General features: G+C 44.6%; 1 protein-coding gene across 1 annotated transcript; it reads left to right on the top strand.

The window, feature by feature from the left end:
• Nucleotides 1-1,188: 1,188 nt before the first annotated feature.
• LOC143789848 (poly(A) RNA polymerase, mitochondrial-like) lies at nt 1,189-22,052 on the top strand (the record flags this gene model as incomplete). Its single annotated transcript, XM_077279070.1, has 6 exons — nt 1,189-1,449; nt 2,671-2,834; nt 4,609-4,827; nt 8,717-8,941; nt 14,595-14,806; nt 21,818-22,052. Coding segments are annotated over exons 1-6 (1,191 nt in total), but the record flags the coding sequence as incomplete, so codon positions are not given.
• Between the last annotated feature and the right edge of the window lie 731 nt (nt 22,053-22,783).

Raw genomic sequence — 22,783 nt, 5'->3', positions numbered from 1 at the left:
AAAGTTAGGGTCAGGGCTAAAGTTTGGGTTAGGGTTGGGGCTAAAGATAGAGATGGGGCTAAAGTTAGGGATGGGGCTAAAGTTAGGGATAGGGTTTGGATTACATTTACGGTTGGGATTAGGGCTAGGGGTGTGTCAGGGTTATGGGGTGTGGTTAGGGTTATGGTTGGGATTAGGGTTAGGGGCGTGTTCGGGTTAGGGGTGTGTTTGGGTTAGGGTTTCAGTTAGAATTGGGGGGTTTCAATGATTAGGCACATTAGGGGCTCTCCAAACATGACATGGCGTCCGATCTCAATTCCAGCCAATTTTGCATTGAAAAGTCAAACGGCGCTCCTTCCCTTCCGAGCTCTGCCATTCACCCAAACAGTGGTTTACCCCCACATATGGGGTATCAGCGTACTCAGAACAAATTGTACGACATTTTTTGGGGTCCATTTTCTCCTGTTACCCTTGGTAAAATAAACCAAATTGGAGCTGAAGTAAATTTTTTGTGAAAAAAAGTTAAATGTTCATTTTTTGTTATAAACATTCCGAAAATTCCTGTGAAACACCTGAAGGGTTAATAAACTTCTTGAATGTGGTTTTGAGCACCTTGAGGGGTGCAGTTTTTAGAATGGTGTCACACTTTGTTATTTTCTGTCATATAGACCACTCAAAGTGACTTCAAATGAGATGTGGTCCCTAAAAAAAAAATGGTGTTGTGAAAATGAGAAATTGCTGGTCAACTTTCAACCCTTATAACTCCGTCACAAAAAAAAATGTTGGTTCCAAAATTGTGCTGATGTAAAGTAGACATGTGGGAAATGTTACTTATTAAGTATTTTGTGTGACATTTCTCTGTGATTTAAGGGCATGAAAATTCAAAGTTGGAAAATTGCTAAATTTTCAAAATTTTCTCCAAATTTCCGTTTTTTTTTCACAAATAAACGCAGGTAATATCAAAGAAATTTAACCACTATCATGAAGTACAATATGTCACGAGTAAACAATGTCAGAATCACCGGGATCCGTTGAAGCGTTCCAGAGTTATAACCTCATAAATGGACAGTGGTCAGAATTGTAAACATTGGCCCGGTCATTAACGTGCAAACCACCCATAGGGGTAAAGGGTTAATGACTTCTTTTTATTAAATTACTTTATGGGGAAAAATGGAAATAAAACCCTTATGTCAGATAGAAGTAAACAGTTTTGGATGTAAAATCCTGTCAGAAAATAAAAATCTTTCACTTTCATTCACTTTTCATCTGGAAAGCGCATGGCAGATTTCTGAAGCGTTTTGGGCCACCTGGGATTCCGTAGGTCTTTCTGACACATGCGCAGAAGGTCGTCCCCGGCCGGCAGTGTCATGGTGAGCCGCATTCGGTTGAATTGTTTGCTGAGGGCCGCCGGCCGGGCCCTGAGCACCACCGCCGGGAGGAAGCAGCGGCCGCTGGAGGCGGAGAAGGCAGGTGAGGCCTCCCCTCCGTGTTTCCCAGCAGTAGCTGTCGCACCTCCCGCCCTGGTCACAGTGTGGAGGTCACTGCTGCCGTCACACGTGTGGTGTCCTGTCACGTAGACTGGTGCGAAGCTGCTGGGATATGTAGTGCTCTACCACTCTGCAGTCTTCATAGGCTGTCTTGCCTGCTTCCTCAGTTATTCCGCCTGGAAATCTGCAAATTAATTGATAACTGGGCATTAGCTCCCCCTTTACCAATGCTGCCCCCACACGCTGACTGTATACAATAGTAACACCTAGTTCGAAGGTTAAACACTTCCAAGAGGAATAACAGAGGAACGGTCCCCCTGCATCACATGGAGTCACAAGTAGATGCCCTGCCTCAGACGTGGCGCCTCCCTGCATCACATGGAGTCACAAGTAGATGCCCTGCCTCAGACGTGGCGCCTCCCTGCATCACATGGAGTCACAAGTAGATGCCCTGCCTCAGACGTGGCGCCTGCATCACGTATGGCACTAAAATGGGTGACTGAGAGCTGCGGAACAGCATGGTGTGCTTTCACTCTTTTTTTGGGAGGCGTGTGTGGAATATTACCCACGTTCACCACCATCCATTGACATCTATAGGGTGCGACCAGCTGCAGAGATCATCGCTCTGTGACACCCTGGCCCCCCCATTATTGACTTGTGACACTACGGGCGCTCGAGATGGATTCTGAACATTCTTTAAACTGATCGTCTACAATAAATACAATTTTGGTTATTTTGTGTATTGAAAGGTAACCATTAGGCTATGTTTCCACATGGCTTATTTGCTGCAGATTGAAGTGTATGAGATTTCAGAAATCTCATGCACACAGCTTGTTTTTTTTTGTCCTCAGTGTTTTGTGCAAAATCTGAGGTTTTGCCGAATTAAGCATGTCACTTCTTTCAGCGTTTTTCACCCATTAAAAGCAGTGCATAAAACACAGGTATACGTTTTTGATGTGCACCGGGCGCAAGAGTGAGGATGTGCAGCTTTGGTCATTTGGGGTATATTCCTCTTAAAGGGAACAATATTCATATAGCCTGTACCGCGGACGCTCCATGTGACCGCGTGCTTCTGCGGCTTGAGTTCGGCTCGCATACATTGGATGATGGGGTTCATGCAGAGGAGAGTCTGCAGAGTGATTTCTGTTGTGCACCACTGCATGCACTTGATCCGTCTTGTTGATGACCCTTTTTCTGTTCACAGATCACATCATAAAAACCAACTTTTCAGATGTGCAGAACGTACGACATGAACAAGCCAAGCATTCAGTATTGATCAGCTGCCCACCAAAGATCCACGAAACCAAGTTCCTGCGGTATCTGGCACAGCACGGGGAGGTGGCCAGCCACTTCTTCTTTGACAGCAATGTAAGTATCGGTTCCATGGTCGTCACTGATTCTCTGTAGTCTAATAATAATGACCCGTGAAATAGAAGGTGGGCATCGCAGAGCATGGCCCGTGAATACGCCCCAGTGTTATTCACTTCTTGCTACCATCAAGTTTTGTTTTGTGTTTTTTTTTTTCATTCTCAACTTCCAAGAGCCATCATTTTTTATTTTTCTATCAACTAAGTCATTTGAGGGCTCGTTGTTTGCTGGAAAGAGTTATGGTATTTTTGTAGCTTACCTTATTTTACGGACTATAAGATGCAGCGGACCATAAGACGAAAATGGGGAAAAATGTAATGTGTCAAATGGGGGTTCATTTTACAGTCCAAATCCAGCTTACCGGGGATGGCAGTGCGGGAACAAAGGAGGTGATTCGGGTCCCATGCAGGGCTGGTAGACGAGGGTGTGCGGTTTTACTCGGCTGAGAACTCAATCTGCGCATGTGCCGCCTCCAGTGGCCATTTTCGTGGAGTCCATTACATTGAAACCATGGCAGTGCAGGAGCTCTGGGCTTTTTCAAAAAGCCAAACGCCCCTTGCTGCCAGTCTGAATTTCACAGCATTGCCTGCAGCGTTGTACCTCTGAACACCCCCCTACTCCCAGCCCAGGGACCACTGCGTCGCCCGACTTCTGCCGCTGCAGACCCCTCCCCCACTAAGCTACAGTTGGACTACTAGATGCACCCCCATATTCCACCCAAAATTTTGGTGAAAAAAACTTCCCGTTATAGTTAGAAAAATATGGTAATTTAACTTATAATATATCAGAAAACAGGAAATTGTGGATCGAAATCTTTTTGGGAAAGTTGTAGGTGTACTGTACAGTGATCACTGTGCAGTAAAAATTACATGTTAACTTTATCCCGCTACTTAGGGCTCGTACAGATGACCGTATAACTCTTACGAGTGCCATCCGTGGTTTTGTCAGACAGCACTCGTCCCCATTGTTATTCTTTGGAGCTGCGCAGCATGCTCAATTTGCCTCCGACAATCGGATGGCACTTCCCCATTCATGTCCATGGATCCGTGGAAAACATCAGATGATATCCTAGTGTGGTCCAATTTTCTCACAGACTGAATGGAGAAGATGGTCAAACTTTTTTTTTTTTTAATTCTCCACGTCCGAGAGTCTGATGAGAGTGCAGTTTGCATAATCAGACCAGTTTTTAGAACATACAGTCGTGTGACCCAAGTGATTATGGACAGCAATACCAAATATATATAGTTTTGTATGCTTTACCCCTTATTAAAAGGGGTGGTGACAGGCGGCTTCTAATTGCTTGTATGATGTTGGCTCTATGGACTGCGGCATCTAAGGGTTTACTGCTGCAATGGCTGATAGCAGCTGCTGTCTGCTGATGGTGGAGGTCACCACAAGTTCATTATACGTTGCTTATATAGAACCATTAATTCTGCAGAGCTTTATAGACCTCATTATCACTGTCCCCATTGAGACTCACTATCTAAGTTCCCTATCCGTATGTCTTTCGAGAGTGGGATAAATCCAGAGGAAACATGGGGAGAACAGATGTCGTCCTTGGTGTGATTAGATCCCAGCGCTAACCACTGAGCTACCAGGGAAACTATTACCAGTTTTCTGCCACTCAATCTGAGCCGCAGAATACAGAGACCCTCAACTCCAATATACAACTACTTCTGGCCCCCCCATCACACTTTCTGTGCCATTGGTCTCTCCTGTATTCTTCATACTGTTCTCACAGCACCGTGTGTTTCTGCCTTGTGTTTTCTTCTAGGGCACGCACGCAGTTGTGGAGTTTGTGGATCTACAAAGCATAGAATCACTCCTATCCGGAACTAAGATCCCTAACGATGAGGATGTATGTGTAGTGCCGTATAAATCCAGATATATCAAAGTAAAGACTGCAAATGTGGGCCAGCAGTTTCCAAAGTGTTGGCCACAGACCTCTCTGCCCATGAACAATCTAATAGAGAAATTATCCACCGCCGAGAACGTAAGTTGAAAATGCTTAAACCTTGTTCTGCGTTCTAATGATTCATCTGAGGAAGTAATGCAAAAGACAAAGACAGCAGGACAAGGTTTCTATATTTAAGAGCCATAAAAAAAAGTCATCCTGGTTTGCAATATCTACCTGCTGTTCCTCAGTTATTGTTCCTGGAAATGTAAAAAAAAAAAATGGGTATCAGTTTTATGCAGTCTTTAAACGCTCTGACACACTGCTGACAGTGGCAGAACATGTTGGGACACAGTGTAAGGAAATGATGACACCCAATAGTTAATTAATTTATTCATTCAGTTCAAGGAGGAATAATGCCTTGTGCACACGTTGCGCATTTGGTGAGTTTTTGCCTCAATATTTGTAAGCCAAAACCAGGAGTGGGTGAAAAATACAGAAGTGGTGACGTGTTTCTATTATACTTTTCCTCTGATAGTTCCACTCCTGTTTTTTTGCTTACAAATACTAAGGTAAAAAAAACCTCAACAAATACTGAACATGTGAATGTGGCCTCACAGCGGCAAGATAGAAAGAAGAGTTGTAAGAAAACACGTTCCAGAATTATGATGAATGCAAACCTAATAGAGCTATCAGATACTTAAAAAAAGATTGTAGCTGAGAGAACGTATGAGATGCCAGGGGACCAGGGCTATGGAGTCGAGGTCCAGTTTGGTGGAGTCGGAGTTGGAATCTGTATAAAATGGAGTGACTCTGACTCCTAAAATATATAATATATTGGTGCAGTAGTATAATGTAGGACGTGCTGTAAATGTTTTCATAATAAATTGGGAAAGATATGAAATGTCCTATAAATGTCTGTTCTGTTCATGATCTACCGTATATACTCGAGTATAAGCCGACCCGAGTATAAGCCGACCCCCTAATTTTGCAACAAAAAACTGGGAAAACTTATTGACTCGAGTCAAATTTAAAAAATAAAAATGGATACCAATAAGAGTAAAATTAATTGAGACATCAGTATGTTAAGTGTTTTTGAATATCCATATTGAATCAGGAGCCCCATATAATGCTCCATGCAGTTCTTTATGGCCCCATAGATGCCCCATATAATGCTCCATGCAGTTCTTTATGGCCCCATAGATGCCCCATATAATGCTCCATGCAGTTATGGCCCCATAGATGCCCCATATAATGCTCCATGCAGTTATGGCCCCATAGATGCCCCATATAATGCTCCAAGCAGTTATAGCCCCATATAATGCTCCATGCAGTTATGGCCCCATATAATGCCCCATATAATGCTCCATGCAGTTATGGCCCCATATAATGTCCCATATAATGCTCCATGCAGTTCCTTATGGCCCCATTGATGCTCCATATAATGCTCCATGCAGTTATGGCCCCATAGATGCCCCATATAATGCTCCATGCAGTTATGGCCCCATATAATGTCCCATATAATGCTTCATGCAGTTATGGCCCCATAGATACCACATATAATTCTCCATGCAGTTATGGCCCCATATAATGCCCCATATAATGCTCCATGCAGTTATGGCCCCATATAATGCCCCATATAATGCTCCATGCAGTTATGGCCCCATATAATGTCTCATATAATGCTCCATGCAGTTATGGCCCCATTGATGCTCCATATAATGCTCCATGCAGTTCTTTATGGCCCCATAGACGCTCCATACAGCATTGTGCCACATGTAATGCTGCTGCAATAAAAAAAAATTAAATACTCACCTCTCATCGCTGCCCGCTGCTCCTCGGCGTCCCGTCTCTCCGCACTAACTGTTCAGACAGAGGGCGGCGCGCACACTCATACGTCATCGCGCCCCCTGACCTGCACAGTCACAGCAAGAGGACGGGAAGACGGAGCGGCGCCCGGCGGATGGAACACGGACAGGTGAATATGAAATACTCACCTGCTCCTGACGCTGTCCCTGCCTGTCCCATGGTACCACAGCTTCTTCCTGTAATGAGCGGTCACTGGTACCGCTCATTACAGTAATGAATATGCGACTCTGCCCCTATGGGAGTGGAGTCCATATTCATTACTTTAATGAGCGGTACCACATGACCACCGAATAGAGGAAGAGCTGCAGCGCAGGAGACCATGGGACAGGCTGGTACAGCATTAGGAGCGCCAGGAGCAGGTGAGTATGCGACAGTCCTCTCTCCCCCTCACCCGCCGACCCCACCGCCGACCATGACTCGAGTATAAGCCGAGAGGGGCACTTTCAGACCAAAAATTTGGGCTGAAAATCTCGGCTTATACTCGAGTATATATGGTAATTATCTGGGCTTTTAGTTGAGATGAATCTGTGTTGCACTTTATGTACATGCTCAGTAGTGAGGCAGTGCTGTGGAGTCGTAGTTGAGATGAATCTGTGCTGCACTTTATGTACATGCTCAGTAGTGAGGCAGTGCTGTGGAGTCGTAGTTGAGATGAATCTGTGCTGTACTTTATGTACATGCTCAGTAGTGACCAGTGCTGTAGGGTCGTAGTTGAGATGAATCTGTGCTGCACTTTATGTACATGCTCAGTAGTGAGGCAGTGCTGTGGAGTCGTAGTTGAGATGAATCTGTGCTGCACTTTATGTACATGCTCAGTAGTGATCAGTGCTGTGGAGTCGTAGTGGAGATGAATCTGTGCTGCACTTTATGCACATGCTCAGTAGTGACCAGTGCTGTGGAGTCGTAGTTGAGATGAATCTGTGCTGTACTTTATGTACATGCTCAGTAGTGACAGTGCTGTGGAGTCGTAGTTGAGATGAATCTGTGCTGTACTTTATGTACATGCTCAGTAGTGACCAGTGCTGTGGGGTCATAGTTGAGATGAATCTGTGCTACACTTTATGTACATGCTCAGTAGTGACAGTGCTGTGGAGTCGTAGTTGAGATGAATCTGTGCTGAACTTTATGTACATGCTCAGTAGTGACCAGTGCTGTGGGGTCATAGTTGAGATGAATCTGTGCTGCACTTTATGTACATGCTCAGTGGTGACCAGTACTGTGGAATCCGTGGTTTGGCTTACTGACTCCACAACCCTGCAGGAGACATTTATAAAGCTGACCATTAAGTTGTTTTTTTTTCACTCCTGTACACAATGCATTTGACACTCTTGTTGGAGGTAGGTGTCAAGACAATGTCTACAAGTATGCAGTGTTTTTGCAATGGCTGCTTTATGGAAAAGTGTATTTTGCTACACTTTCTCCTGATAGAGAAAAAGGTATTGTGGCCCCATATAGGCAATAAGGATAGTCTTTGGCCTCTTTATAGTGACCGGGAATTTTAAGGCTATGTCTGATATATTCACTGGGAAGTTTTCCCTGCTTATATGGCAAACATAGTGTTCAGCTGCAGCAGTACCAGTAGCAGCTGCACCGATCTAAAAGGGGTTATCCGGGACTTTTATTAGTTCTTTGCCTCATAAACAAAACTAACAGGCAGGTTGTTGTTCAACCTGGCTCCAATCTCTGCCGCCATCACGTCAACAGAGCAGCATCTTTTCTTTTGCTGTGCTCTGTTGATGAGCATCTCTGCCAATGTAATGCAAGTAAACAGACAGCTCCCCGCTGCCAAACTGCAGTGAGCTGGCTGTCAATCGGCATAACCTCTTCTGTGACTCCCCATCGACAGAACGAAGAGGAAGAGCTTCCTCTGTTAACGAAAGATGAAATGAAGTAGGAGAATCGCTTCCTGAGCCGGCAGATATTGTCAACGTGGAGAATAGCCAGGTAGTTAGCAGCTACCTGCCTGTTAATTCTTAGCCCCATATACAAAAATAATAAGTTCCGGATAACCCCTCTGATGTCTCTAGATGATGTATACGGCTCAGCTAGCCTCAGTACTTATATAAAAAAATTTTTTTTTTTGCTTGCTAACTTTTCTGACTCCTTTCTTGTCAATCAGATAGAAGACCAGGCACAGATGCTCCTAGACGAGCTCCAGTTAACAGAGGAAAGCATCAGACTCCGCTATTTGGTCAGTTCTCTGATAAGCGACATCGCCACCGCTTACTTCCCTGAAGCCACTGTGCATCTCTATGGGTCCAGTGTAAATTCATTTGGAAAAATGGGCTGTGATTTGGACTTGTTTTTAAATTTGGAAGATATAAAAGGATACAAATCTGGAAAGGTAAGATGGTGGACGTAGGAAATCAATGTCTGGTTGTGGCGAGTGACTGTTTCTGTGCAGTAAGCTTGTTATACCGCAGCCAGCAAGTAAATAACTTGTGTGTGTGTTGCAATCTCAGGACATAGTCCGGGGACAAGGGTGCTATTTATGGGCTATCCAAAAAAAAACCAATATATAATGTGTGTGTGTGGAAACGTCCTCTTTTCTCCAAGCTCCTCCTGTTCTTGTAGTTACAACACTACCCATACAATTGATGGAACTTTGTTGCAGTTCCCCTGTACAGCGGGGGGGGTGGTGGCAATGTCACACTGTAAAGGCTGAGTCACACATAACGATATCGTTGCAACGCTTTTGGTGACAGCGACCAACGATCAGGCCCCTGCTGGGAGATCGTTGGTCGATGGGAATGATCAGGACCTTTTTTTGGTCGCTGATCACCTGCTGTCATCACTGGATCGGCGTGTGTGACGCCGATCCAGTGATGTGTTCACTTGTAACCAGGGTAAATGCTTTACGGCCGGCCCTGACACAGTCAACCCTGTGGACGCCGGGGGACGTGACAGACATCAGAATGTGAGTATGTACTGTTTGTTTTTTTTTAACCTTTACAATGGTAACCAGGGTAAATATCGAGTTACTAAGCGCGGCCCTGCACTTAGTAACCCGATGTTTACCCTGGTTACCCGGGTGCTGCAGGGGGACTTCGGCATCGTTGAAGACAGTTTCAACGATGCCGAAGTCGTTCCCCTGATCGTTGGTCGCTGGAGAGAGCTGTCTGTGTGACAGCTCCCAGTGACCACACAACGACTTACCAACGATCACGGCCAGGTCGTATCGCTGGTCGTGATCGTTAATAAGTCGTTTAGTGTAACGGTACCTTAAGGACGCCCTGTTTTCCCAGTAATGATATAACAATGTGTGGTTCCACAGTTTGACCCCCACTGATTAGGTATTGTTAGCATACCCTACCCATAAGCTTTCTATTAACATGGCAGTAAACCACTTCAAAGATTTCAGTCTTTGCTTTATCTCTAAAGATTACTTGAGCCCAGACGCATCATCCTGTATAGAAAATACAAATGTTTTCCCTCCAGGACAGACCTCTATTAATTCTAGCATGTGTAAAATGACCTAATTGCGCATAATTACATAATTGAAGAAGAAATATTAGCCTTACTTCTGTGTCTCACATGCAGTGTAAAACCGAATACTGTCCATAGTTTACATTCCTAAAAGTATTTTTTTTTCTTTTTAAAGGCCTACTTAGACAAATCAGTAATTGGCAAAGTGTTCTGTACTCATTGAATTCTGATCACTCCGTCTAAATGGGCCATTAAATGACCATCGGTCGGCCATAGGACTCGTCCGACTGTGAGAGGGTTGCCGTCGGACTCGTCCGACTGTGAGAGGGCTGCCGTCGGACTCGTCCGACTGTGAGAGGGCTGCCGTCGGACTCGTCCGACTGAGAGGGCTGCCGTCGGACTCGTCCGACTGTGAGAGGGCTGCCGTCGGACTCGTCCGACTGTGAGAGGGCTGCCGTCGGACTCGTCCGACTGTGAGAGGGCTGCCGTCGGACTCGTCCGACTGTGAGAGGGCTGCCGTCGGACTCGTCCGACTGTGAGAGGGCTGCCGTCGGACTCGTCCGACTGTGAGAGGGCTGCCGTCGGACTCGTCCGACTGTGAGAGGGCTGCCGTCGGACTCGTCCGACTGTGAGAGGGCTGCCGTCGGACTCGTCCGACTGTGAGAGGGCTGCCGTCGGACTCGTCCGACTGAGAGGGCTGCCGTCGGACTCGTCCGACTGTGAGAGGGCTGCCGTCGGACTCGTCCGACTGTGAGAGGGCTGCCGTCGGACTCGTCCGACTGTGAGAGGGCTGCCGTCGGACTCGTCCGACTGTGAGAGGGCTGCCGTCGGACTCGTCCGACTGTGAGAGGGCTGCCGTCGGACTCGTCCGACTGTGAGAGGGCTGCCGTCGGACCCGTCCGACTGTGAGAGGGCTGCCGTCGGACCCGTCCGACTGTGAGAGGGCTGCCGTCGGACCCGTCCGACTGTGAGAGGGCTGCCGTCGGACCCGTCCGACTGTGAGAGGGCTGCCGTCGGACTCGTCCGACTGTGAGAGGGCTGCCGTCGGACTCGTCCGACTGTGAGAGGGCTGCCGTCGGACTCGTCCGACTGTGAGAGGGCTGCCGTCGGACTCGTCCGACTGTGAGAGGGCTGCCGTCGGACTCGTCCGACTGTGAGAGGGCTGCCGTCGGACTCGTCCGACTGTGAGAGGGCTGCCGTCGGACTCGTCCGACTGTGAGAGGGCTGCCGTCGGACTCGTCCGACTGTGAGAGGGCTGCCGTCGGACTCGTCCGACTGTGAGAGGGCTGCCGTCGGACTCGTCCGACTGTGAGAGGGCTGCCGTCGGACTCGTCCGACTGTGAGAGGGCTGCCGTCGGACTCGTCCGACTGTGAGAGGGCTGCCGTCGGACTCGTCCGACTGTGAGAGGGCTGCCGTCGGACTCGTCCGACTGTGAGAGGGCTGCCGTCGGACTCGTCCGACTGTGAGAGGGCTGCCGTCGGACTCGTCCGACTGTGAGAGGGCTGCCGTCGGACTCGTCCGACTGTGAGAGGGCTGCCGTCGGACCCGTCCGACTGTGAGAGGGCTGCCGTCGGACCCGTCCGACTGTGAGAGGGCTGCCGTCGGACCCGTCCGACTGTGAGAGGGCTGCCGTCGGACTCGTCCGACTGTGAGAGGGCTGCCGTCGGACTCGTCCGACTGTGAGAGGGCTGCCGTCGGCGTGAGGCGTGAGCCCCCATACACATTAGACTGTTGATTGATTCTGTTTGTTAGGCTTCTTTCACATTTCCGTCGATACGCGGCTGTCGCTAAGCGTCGGCGCGACGTACCGACGGACGTTGGGAAAATTCGGCACAACGTGGGCAGCGGATGCAGTTTTTCAACGCATCCGCTGCCCATTCTAAAGTCCCGGGGAGGAGGGGGCGGAGTTCCGGCCGCGCATGCGCGGTAGGAAATGCACTACCCGATGTGCGAAAAAATGTTCCCTTGAACGTTTTTTCACTACGACGGTCCGCCAAATACCGACGCATCCAGTGCACGACGTATGGAACGTGTGTCCATACGTCGGGATGCGTCGGTAATACAAGTCTATATGCAAAAAAGTGCATCTTGCGGGCAACTTTGCAGGATGCGTTTTTTGCACAGAACGATGCATTGCGACGGACAGCAAAAGACGGAAATGTGAAAGAGGCCTTAACTGGTTGGCCTTAGTCTAATGTGCATGGGGGACAAAAAGGGTTGTTCCCTTTGAAATATAATTCATCCCTTTCTGTATTTTATTTAAAAAAAAAATTGGTTTTGTGCTCCCTTTCTCATGGTCTACTTCTGAGTCTCCGCCGCTGTTCTGTGTTTGGCATGTGTATAACTTACAATGGCATGTAAAAGTTTGGGCACCCCTGGTCAAAACTATTGTAATTGTGAACAGTTAGGCAAGTGGAAGATGAAATGATCTATAAAAGGCCTAAAGTTAAAGAGGACAAATTTCCTTTGTATTTTAGGCAAAAAATTTTGTTTTCATCTTTCGCATTTTTAAAATTGCAAAAAGGAAAATGGGCCTATTCAAAAGTTTGGGCACCCTTGGAGAATTGTTAGGGTTATGACTTGTTCACCATCATCGTTAGGAAATTTCCCAGCTTTATGAAAACTCTGCTTCCTCTAAGCTTGTGCCAAAAAACTGCAGCCATGGATTCTTGTAAGGCCTCTTTCACACTTGCGTCTTGTGACGTACGTCGCAATCCGTCGTTTTGGGAAATAAACGGATCCTGCAATTGTGGTCGCAGGATGCGTTTTTTACCCATAGACTTGTATTAGCGACGGATGGCCACACGTCGCGTCCGTCGTGCAACGGATCCGTCGTGTTTTGGCGGATCGTCGGCACAAAAAAAACATTTAAGTGAACGTTTTTTCGTCCGCCATTTTCTACCGCGCATGCGCCACCGAAACTCCGCCTCCTCCTCCCCGGACTTCAGAATGGGCAGTGGATGCGTTGAAAAACTGCATCCGCTGCCCACATCGTGTAGAAATTTCACAACGTACGTCGGCCCGACGCATAGCGACGGACCCGTACCAACGCAAGTGTGAAAGAGGCCTAAGCAGCTGCCTAGCACTCAGAAAATAAAAATGGTGGAGGCCCACAAAGAAGGAGAAGACTATAAAAAGATAGCAAAGCAGTTTCAAGTTGTCCTTTCCTCAGTTTGTAATGTAATTAAGAAATGTCAGCGGAGGTGAAGAAAAGGTCTGAACGACCAAGCAAAATATCAGTGAGAGCTGCTAATATTATTGCTAGAGAGGTGAATCGGAACCCCTGCTTGACTGCGAAAGACCTTCATAAAGACTTAGCAGACACTGAATTTGTGCTATATTATTCTACTGTTCAGAGACACCTGCACAAATATGGCCTTTATGGAAGAGTCATCAGAAGAAAATTTCTCCTGCATCCTCGCCATAAAATTCCACTTCAGAAGTATGCAAAAGAACATCTAAACAAGCCTGAAGCATTTTGGAAACCAGTCCTGTGGACCGATGAGTTTAAAATAGAACTCTTTGGACGCAATGATCAAAGAGATGTGTGGAGACAAAATGGCAACGAATTTTAGGAAAACATCTCACCAACCATTAAGCATTGGAGTGGATCAATCATGCCTTGAGGTTGTGTTTGCAGCCAATGGCACCAGGAACATTTCATGGGTAGAGGGGAAGAATGGATTCAATGAAATTTCAACAAATTCCTTATGCAAACAAAACATCATCTGTTAAAAAAAAGCTGAAGTTGAATAGAGGATGGCTTCTACAAATGGATAATGGCCCTCGCAGTCCCCTGAACTGAACAACATTGAATATCTGTGGCTAGACCTCAAAATAGCAGAGCATGCAAGACACCCCAGGAATCTCAGAACTGGAGGAATTTTCCAAGGAAGAATGGATGAAAATGGCTACAAAGTGTTTACAAACTCTGATACTTTGAAAAAGGGGGTGCTACTAGGTAGTAACCATACAGGGTGCCCAAAGTATTGGTGGCCCATTTTCCTTTTTTGTAATTTTTAAAATGTAAAATATGAAAAAATATATTTTTTTTGCCTAAAATACAAAGGAAATGTGTCATCTTTAACTTTAGCCCTTTTAGAGATCATTTCATCAACTTGCTTAACTGTTAACAGTAACAGTAATTTTGACCAGGGGTGCCCAAACTTTCACATGCCGCTGTATACATACCCTCCGGTCTCGACTCAGAAACCTGCGAATCCCCACAAATTAAAATGATAAATAAAATGGGTTGTCCTGGATTAGAATAAAATTAGAAGAGGCAACTGACTGCAATTTTCCATAACTCCACCCAGGGAGACTCATTGACTGCTGATTCTGAAGCGCAGTGATGGGGCCATTGGCCAGGGCTGGTGGTGCATGGAGGCGCCCTGGGCTTTCCAGAGAGAGATGCTGCCTGTGCTTGATTTCTGCATAACTTACAGATGAGGATCCAGAATGTGGGAGTGAATTCACTAATGTAATAATTGAGAATGGAGGTGGAACACTGTGCAGCTTCTCAGAGCGGAGACATCCTGATGGCTTCATGGATTGTTATTTGTATCCACAGACCACAGGCACTTACACTGCAGAGTTTTGGATGAGGCGCGTCTCCTCGGGAAGAACGGCGCAGCAGAAGATCCTGTCCGTCATTGGTGAATGTATAGACAGTTTTGGCCCCGGGTGTAATGAAGTACACAAAATTCTCAACGCCCGCTGCCCTCTAGTACGGTTCACCCACCAGCCCTCGGGCCTCCAGTGTGACCTGACAGCCGACAATAAGTAAGTACATTTGATACCTGCATGAAAAATGGATTTATTCTGTAGCGCTTTTATAGAAACCCTTCAGAATGTGCAATGATGCAGGACTGGGAGGAAAGTTTCCGGATAGCTGGATACATATGTCTCATCTATGACCGTGTTTCTACAATTTGTCTTCTGTATGGAGAATGGACCGGACACGGACCCAATGTTAGCCGTCGTGCTAATACTGCACATGGGTCATTGTTCCCACGTCCCCCGTATGGGAACCCGTTACACCGTTCACTAGTCCGGTCCAATTTCCAAAGTAGCGCATGTAACTAGTGGTCGGATCCTGCACCCGTCCACCGAGTATGAGACACTCACGTACACACGTTGCTCAAACCATGCCCCCAAAATGTCCTTTCGCCCCACAAGTTTTTGACAAAATTCTTGGCCTCAACACAATGATCCTAACTATGGCTTGTCCTATAACAAAATATGTAAAGGTGAGAAGTGAAAAAACATTTTTTTCTTTTCGTTAAGGATTTTTTTTTTTCACCTCATTTATAAAAGTTTGTTTTTTGTTTTGTTTTTTTCCCACAAAGGCCGATATTGCAAAGGAAAAAAAAACTATTTGAAGTTCTGTAACTTAAAGAAAAATCAACTCTGTGTCTTTTCTTTTAAAATAAAGCTGTGGCCATTTAAAGGAGCACTCCCCTGTATACGTTTTTTTAATTAAACTTGTATATATGTGCATGTAATATGGTGTGTATATTAACCCCTTTCTGCTTTCGGACGGAATAGTACGTCCCATGGCAGATCCCCTGGTTTGATGCGGACTTCGGCGGTGAACCCGCATCAAAGCCAGGACATGGGGCTTTGATGCAATACAGTAATTCTGCTACATAGGAGCGATCTGAGCATCACCTCTATATAGCAGAGTGAATCAGGCTGTGCCATCTTCTTGCCTCCCATGGAGGCTATTGAAGCATGGGAAAAGTAAAAAAAAAAAAAAAAAGTTTTAAAAAATTTCAAATCTCCCCCCTTTTATACCCTATTCAAAATAAAACAATAAAAAAAATTAAAAAAAATCAAATATACACATTTGATATTGCCGCTTTCAGAATTGCCCGATCTATCAATAAAAAAAATGATTAACCTTTAACCTGATCGCTAGACGGCTTAGCGTGAAAAACATTCAAAATGCCAGAATTACATTAACATGTAGTAACGGGCGATCAAAAGAACGTATCTGCACCAAAATGATATCATTAAAAACGTTAGCTTGGCACTCAAAAAATAAGCCCTCACCCAACCCCAGATCACGAAAAATGGAGACGCTACGGGTATCGGAAAATGGCGCAATTACTACCCCCTCCTATCGCCCCTATCTAATACGAACTACCACAATCTTTCCAACATAAAACCCGTGCCCCTGATGCCCACCCCCCTGCTCCCTCTCTCTGGAACACTCTGGAATGCCCGCTCAATCTGCAATAAGCTTCATGTGATTCATGACCTTTTTCTCTCTCACAATCTTGCCTTCCTCGGCCTCACAGAAACATGGCAAACACCACCTCCCCTGCTGCTCTGTGTTACGGCAGCCTCCACTTCACCCACACCCCTCATCCCGGCAACAGACATGGTGGAGGAGTGGATCTTCTCCTTTCTTCTAACTGCAGCTTTAACCCAATCGCACCTCTACCCTCCCTTATCCTCCCCTCTTTTGAAGTCCACTCTGTCCGCATCTACTCTCCCTCCATCCTCCAAGTGGCCGTCATATACCAACCTCCAGGCCCAGTCACTGCCTTTATTGACCAATTCTCCATCTGGCTCCTTCACTTTCTCTCTGCTGACATTCCCACCATCATCATGGGCGACTTCAACATCCCCACTGATAACCCTCAGTCAACAGCCTCCAAACTTCTGTCCCTTACTTCATCTTTTGGACTTACTCAGTGGTCCTCCGCAGCCACCCACCCGTCTCTGCTCTCTAACTTCACCACCTCCCCTCTCCCTCTATCCGACCACCACCTGCTCACCTTCTCATCCCTGTCCTCCTCACCGGTCACCCATGTCCAGCAACATGTGCACCCACGCAGGAACCTCGCACACCTAGACACCCACACACTCTGACTCTATCCTACCACTGGCATCCATATCCTCACTCCACGACACAGCCACTGCTTTCTACAATGCCTCTCTCGCATCAGCTATTGACATGGTCGCCTCTGTTGTTCATGGCAGAGTGTGACGTATCAATAGACAACCCTGGCACAATAACATCACTAAAAAGCTCCGGCAACTGTCCTGGGTTGCAGAGCGGCATTGGAAGAAAACATTCAAAGAGGCAACACTCGCTTTTAAATCCTCGTATCTTCCCTATCCTACAACCCCAAACAGTTATTCAAAACCTTTAACTCTCTCCTCTGCCCCCCACTGCCTCCTCCAACCTCCCTCATCTCTGCTGAGGACTTTGCCACACATTTTAATAATAAGATCGACCAAACAAGACAAGTCTTCATTGTTCAACCACCACAACCTCTTTGTATACCAGACCAATGCCCAAACCCCATAACTTCACTATCCAACATCACTGAATGGGGGCTTAATAGTCTCCTCTCCAAATCGCACCTCACCACCTGTGCGCTTGACCCCATCCCATCCCACCTCCTCCCCAACCTCACCACCACACTTATCCCATCACTAACCGACCTCTTCAACCTATCACTAACTTCTGGTACCTTCCTTTCTGCTTTCAAACATGCCACAATCACGCCTATCCTTAAAAAGCCAACCCTCGACCCAACCACTATGTCCAGCTATTGCCCAATATCGCTGCTCCCATTCGCTTCCAAACTCCTGGAGCAGCACGTCCACTCTGAACTTTCCTCCCACCTCTCATCTAACTTGCTTTTTGACAATCTACAATCTGGTTTCCACCCCATCACTCAACTGAGACAGCCCTGACCAAAATCACTAACGACCTACTTACAGCCAAAGCTAACGGACAATACTCTGTACTCCTCCTTCTAGAGAACAACAAGGAAATTAAACCACACTAATGCATATAAGGATAACAATAAAAATAAATAAAAATAAAAATAATTTTTATGGAGTGTGGTTTAATAGACAGTGGAGACCACTAAAATGGCAAAGAACAACACCAACCCAGGAGACGGAAATCAAGGAGGAAGAGAGCTACAGCCAAGGAGTTCATATAGATATATCTTTATTAAGGCAATAGCAGAACAATATGTAAAAAAATTTATTTGACAAAAAAATATTAAAAATATATATATTTATACTTAAAAAAAATGTGCAACGTGAGATAAAAAGGTACAAATAGTCAAAAAGGTAAAAAATAACTATATCCTATGACCGGAATAAATATAAATAAAGAACTGATCTCAGGCCATTAATAAGTGAAAAAGATTATTTTATATATAAATATATATATATATATATATATATATATATATATATATATATATATATATATATATATATATATATATATATATATATATATATATATATATATAAAAATGAAGAGGCACAATATATGTATATAAAAAAATTGAGAGAAAAAGAGAGTGAAACACTATAAACAGTAAAATAGTAAAGTGCATAAAGTGTCGTAGCAACAGTTGAAGGGAGGGGAAGTTTATGTAAATACACAAACGTCCCAAAAGTGCATCAAATAAGCAACCAAAACTGTGAATATTATCACACAGTAAACAACTTGTGACACAGTGAACAATTAGATGATAAAAGAAAAGATTTGTGCCGAAAAAGGTAGCCTCAGTAATAAAACATGAATAAAATACTGCTATGATGCAGCTGAACCGGAGATCAAGCAAGGAAAATAAATTATATAGATCCGGACATAGGTGGTACCTTATAACTTGAGTCTCAACGTGCACACGCGCCCCGACGCGCGTTTCGGTATTAGTTCCTTCGTCAGGAACTAATCCCCTGACGTCCCCTGACGAAGGAACTAATACCGAAACGCGCGTCGGGGCGCGTGTGCACGTTGACTCGTTATAAGGTACCACCTATGTCCGGATCTATATAATTTATTTTCCTTGCTTGATCTCCGGTTCAGCTGCATCATAGCAGTATTTTATTCATGTTTTATTACTGAGGCTACCTTTTTCGGCACAAATCTTTTCCTTTATCATCTAATTGTTCACTGTGTCACAAGTTGTTTACTGTGTGATAATATTCACAGTTTTGGTTGCTTATTTGATGCACTTTTGGGACGTTTGTGTATTTACATAAACTTCCCCTCCCTTCAACTGTTGCTACGACACTTTATGCACTTTACTATTTTACTGTTTATAGTGTTTCACTCTCTTTTTCTCTCAATTTTTTTATATACATATATTGTGCCTCTTCATTTTTATATATATATATATATATATATATTTTTATATATAAAATAATCTTTTTCACTTATTAATGGCCTGAGATCAGTTCTTTATTTATATTTATTCCGGTCATAGGATATAGTTATTTTTTACCTTTTTGACTATTTGTACCTTTTTATCTCACGTTGCACATTTTTTTGATGTATAAATATATATATTTTTAATATTTTTTTGTCAAATAAATTTTTTTACATATTGTTCTGCTATTGCCTTAATAAAGATATATCTATATGAACTCCTTGGCTGTAGCTCTCTTCCTCCTTGATTTCCGTCTCCTGGGTTGGTGTTACTCCTCCTTCTAGACCTGTCTTCTGCTTTTGACACAGTTGATCACTGCCTCCTACTACAGATCCTCTCCTTCTTTGGCATCAAAGACCTCGCCCTATCCTGGATCTCCTCGTACCTTTCCAACCGCACATTCAGCGTCTCCCACACTACCTCCTCATCCCACCCTCTCTCTGTTGGAGTCCCCCAAGGCTCTGTTTTAGGATCCCTACTCTTCTTAATCTACACACTTGGCCTGGGACAACTCATAAAGTCCCATGGATTCCAGTATCACCTTTATGATGATGACACTCAGATCTACCTTTCTGGCCCAGACGTCACCTCTCTGCTGTCCAGAATCCCGGAGTGTCTGTCAGCCATATGCTCCTTCTCTCGCTTCCTCAAACTCAATGTGGACAAATCTGAACTCCTCATCTTTCCTCCATCTCATAGATCTTCCTCACCTGACCTATCTATCACAATTAACGACATCACTCTTTCCCCCGTACCGCAAGTCCGCTGCCTTGGAGTAACCCTCGACTCTGCCCTGTCCTTCAAACCGCACATCCAAGCTCTTTCCACCTCCTGTCGCCTCCAGCTCAAAAATATCTCCAGAATCCGTCCTTTCCTCAACAGTCAATCTACTAAAATGCTTGTGCATACCCTCATCATCTCCCGCCTTGACTACTGCAACATCCTTTTTCTGTGGCCTCCCTGCTAACACCCTTGCACCTTTCCAGTCCATCCTTAACTCTGCTGCCCGACTAATTCATCTCTCTCCTCGTTACTCCACCGCTTCCCCTCTCTGTAAATCTCTTCACTGGCTCCCATTCCCACAGCGTATCCAGTTCAAATTACTAATACTGACCTACAAAGCCATCCATAACCTGTCTCCTCCATATATCTCTGAACTAATCTCCCGATATCTTCCCTCACGTAATCTCCGGTCCTCCCAAGACCTCCTTATCTCCTCCAAACTTATTCGCTCCTCATCCAACCGCCTCAAGACTTCTCCCGAATATCCCCCATCCTCTGGAATTCTCTGCCCCAACACGTCCGACTATCAACCACATTCGGAACCTTCAGACGGAACCTGGAAAGCCTACAGCCTGCACTGACCCCGCTGCCTTCTCACCACTACAGAAGCTACCGCCTCACCAACACCGGAGCTCCTGCAATCCTCAACCTATTGTCTCCTTCCCCACCATCCTGTAGAATGTAAGCCCGCAAGGGCAGGGTCCTCGCCCCTCTGTGTGAGTCTACCATTGTTAGTTTGCTTACTGTAAGTGATATCTGTATTTTGTATGTAACCCCTTCTCATGTACAGCACCATAGAATCAATAGTGCTATATAAATAAATAATAATAATTTATTTTTTTTTATCAAAGTTTGGAATTTTTTTTCACCACTTAGATAACAAATAACCCAGACATGTTTGGTGTCTATGAACTCGTAATGACCTGGAGAATCATAACGGCAGGTCAGTTTTAGCATTTAGCGAACCTAACAAAAAAGCCAAACAAAAAACAAGTCCGGGATTGCACTTTTTTGCAATTTCACTGCACTTGGAGTATTTTTTCCTGTTTTCGAGTACACGATATGGTAAAACCAATGATGTCGTTCAAAAGTACAACTCGTCCCGCAAAAAAATAAGCCTTCACCTGGCCAAATTGACAGAAAAATAAAAAAGTTATGGCTCTGGGAAGGAGGGGAGCAAAAAAAGGAAAAAAATCTCCGTGGGTTAAGGGGTTAATATACTCATCTACGGTTGCTCTGCGGTGTCGAGTGCCATTCTGCTCCTTTTGTCAGTGACATGACAGCTCTGCAGACTTTTTTCCTAGATTTGTCAGTAATATGTTGAGGATATATTCTACAGACTTAGGCCTCATTGAGTCTTCCATTTTTTATTTTTTTTTTTTTTTTTGGCAAACTAGATGAAACGGCCCATTTTCATGAATATGGTATGATTTTCACCCATTTTTTTTGGTCCTAGTGTCAATTTTTTTTTAAGCAAAAAAAAAAAGTCACGGACCAAGTAAATTTGTGAGTTTGATGCACAAATCTGATCAATAACGTAAGCTTCACTAGTACGGATTTGTTTATATTTTTCAGTTCTTTTTGTAGGGAACAGGAAATGATTACTAAGCTTTTGGCGCCCTCTGCTGGATTAATTGTAAAAGTTTAAGCCAGTATTTATACATTTAGTTGAATTTCCTTTCTTCATTATCGGTGCTGATTCTAGAAAGTGACTCAAATATATGAAGCTAATTTCAATCAGGCATGGACCGATCATGTTATTTGAGAAATATATATATTTTTTTTTTTTTAACTAAATCATTTTTTTGTGTTCTAGAATTGCACTGCGGTGCTCTGAGCTTCTGTTCATATACAGTAACCTGGACCACAGGGTGCGAGCGCTGGTGTTTGCTGTGAGATGCTGGGCTCGTGCCCATGGGATCACTAGCTCCATTCCTGGACAGTGGATCACCAATTTCTCCCTCACAATGATGGTATTATTCTTCTTACAGAAGAGAAACCCTCCCATTATTCCAACACTTGATCAACTGAAAAGTCTTGCAGGTAAGGAAGCAATTTTTTTTTCTAAAAAAGAAAAATAATTAAATTATAGGAGGTTTGTAAGGAAGGGAATCCTATTTTTTGGATCCGCATTAAACTAACATGACTGGTTTTTTTCACATAGACATTGATCTGCTCCAAAACTTCCAGTCTGTGTCCCACGTTGAGTCTTTTTTTTTTTTCTCTTAGACCACGTTCACACATTCAGTATTTGGTCAGTGTTTTACCCCAGTATTTGTAAACCAAAACCAGGAGTGGGTGATAAATGCAGAAGTGGTGACGTGTTTCTATTATTCCTTTCCTCTGATTGTTCCACTCCTGGTTTTGACTTTTGTAAAATACTGATGTCAAATACTGAACATGTGAACGTGGGCTTAAGCATTGTGTCTTATAGGGGAATGCAATTTACAAGGTGTATCTCTGCCCTACCCTGGTTAAATTTCATGGACTTTTTTTTTATTTTTTTTTAAGCCCGTTGCATCTACAGTCCATTTTTAAGTTTTATTTTTGTTTTGTTTCACTCCTATTCTTCCAGGAGGCATAACTTTTTTTTTTGTGTGTCTAGTCTAGGCAGATGTATAAGAGCTTGATTAATTGTGGTGCGAGTTGTTGCTTTTAATAACACAATCCTTTTTTCCTTTCAATGTACTTAAAAAAATAAAATAAATTAAAAAGAAGGAAAAAAATATATAATTGCATAACTTTGCATGTGCAAAAGTTGATGTAGCCTTAACAGGAGGCG

The sequence above is a fragment of the Ranitomeya variabilis genome, unplaced genomic scaffold (genome assembly GCF_051348905.1).
Source record: "Ranitomeya variabilis isolate aRanVar5 unplaced genomic scaffold, aRanVar5.hap1 Scaffold_354, whole genome shotgun sequence".
In the NCBI taxonomy this organism is placed as follows: domain Eukaryota; kingdom Metazoa; phylum Chordata; class Amphibia; order Anura; family Dendrobatidae; genus Ranitomeya; species Ranitomeya variabilis.
This window is presented reverse-complemented; position numbering and strand designations above follow the sequence as displayed.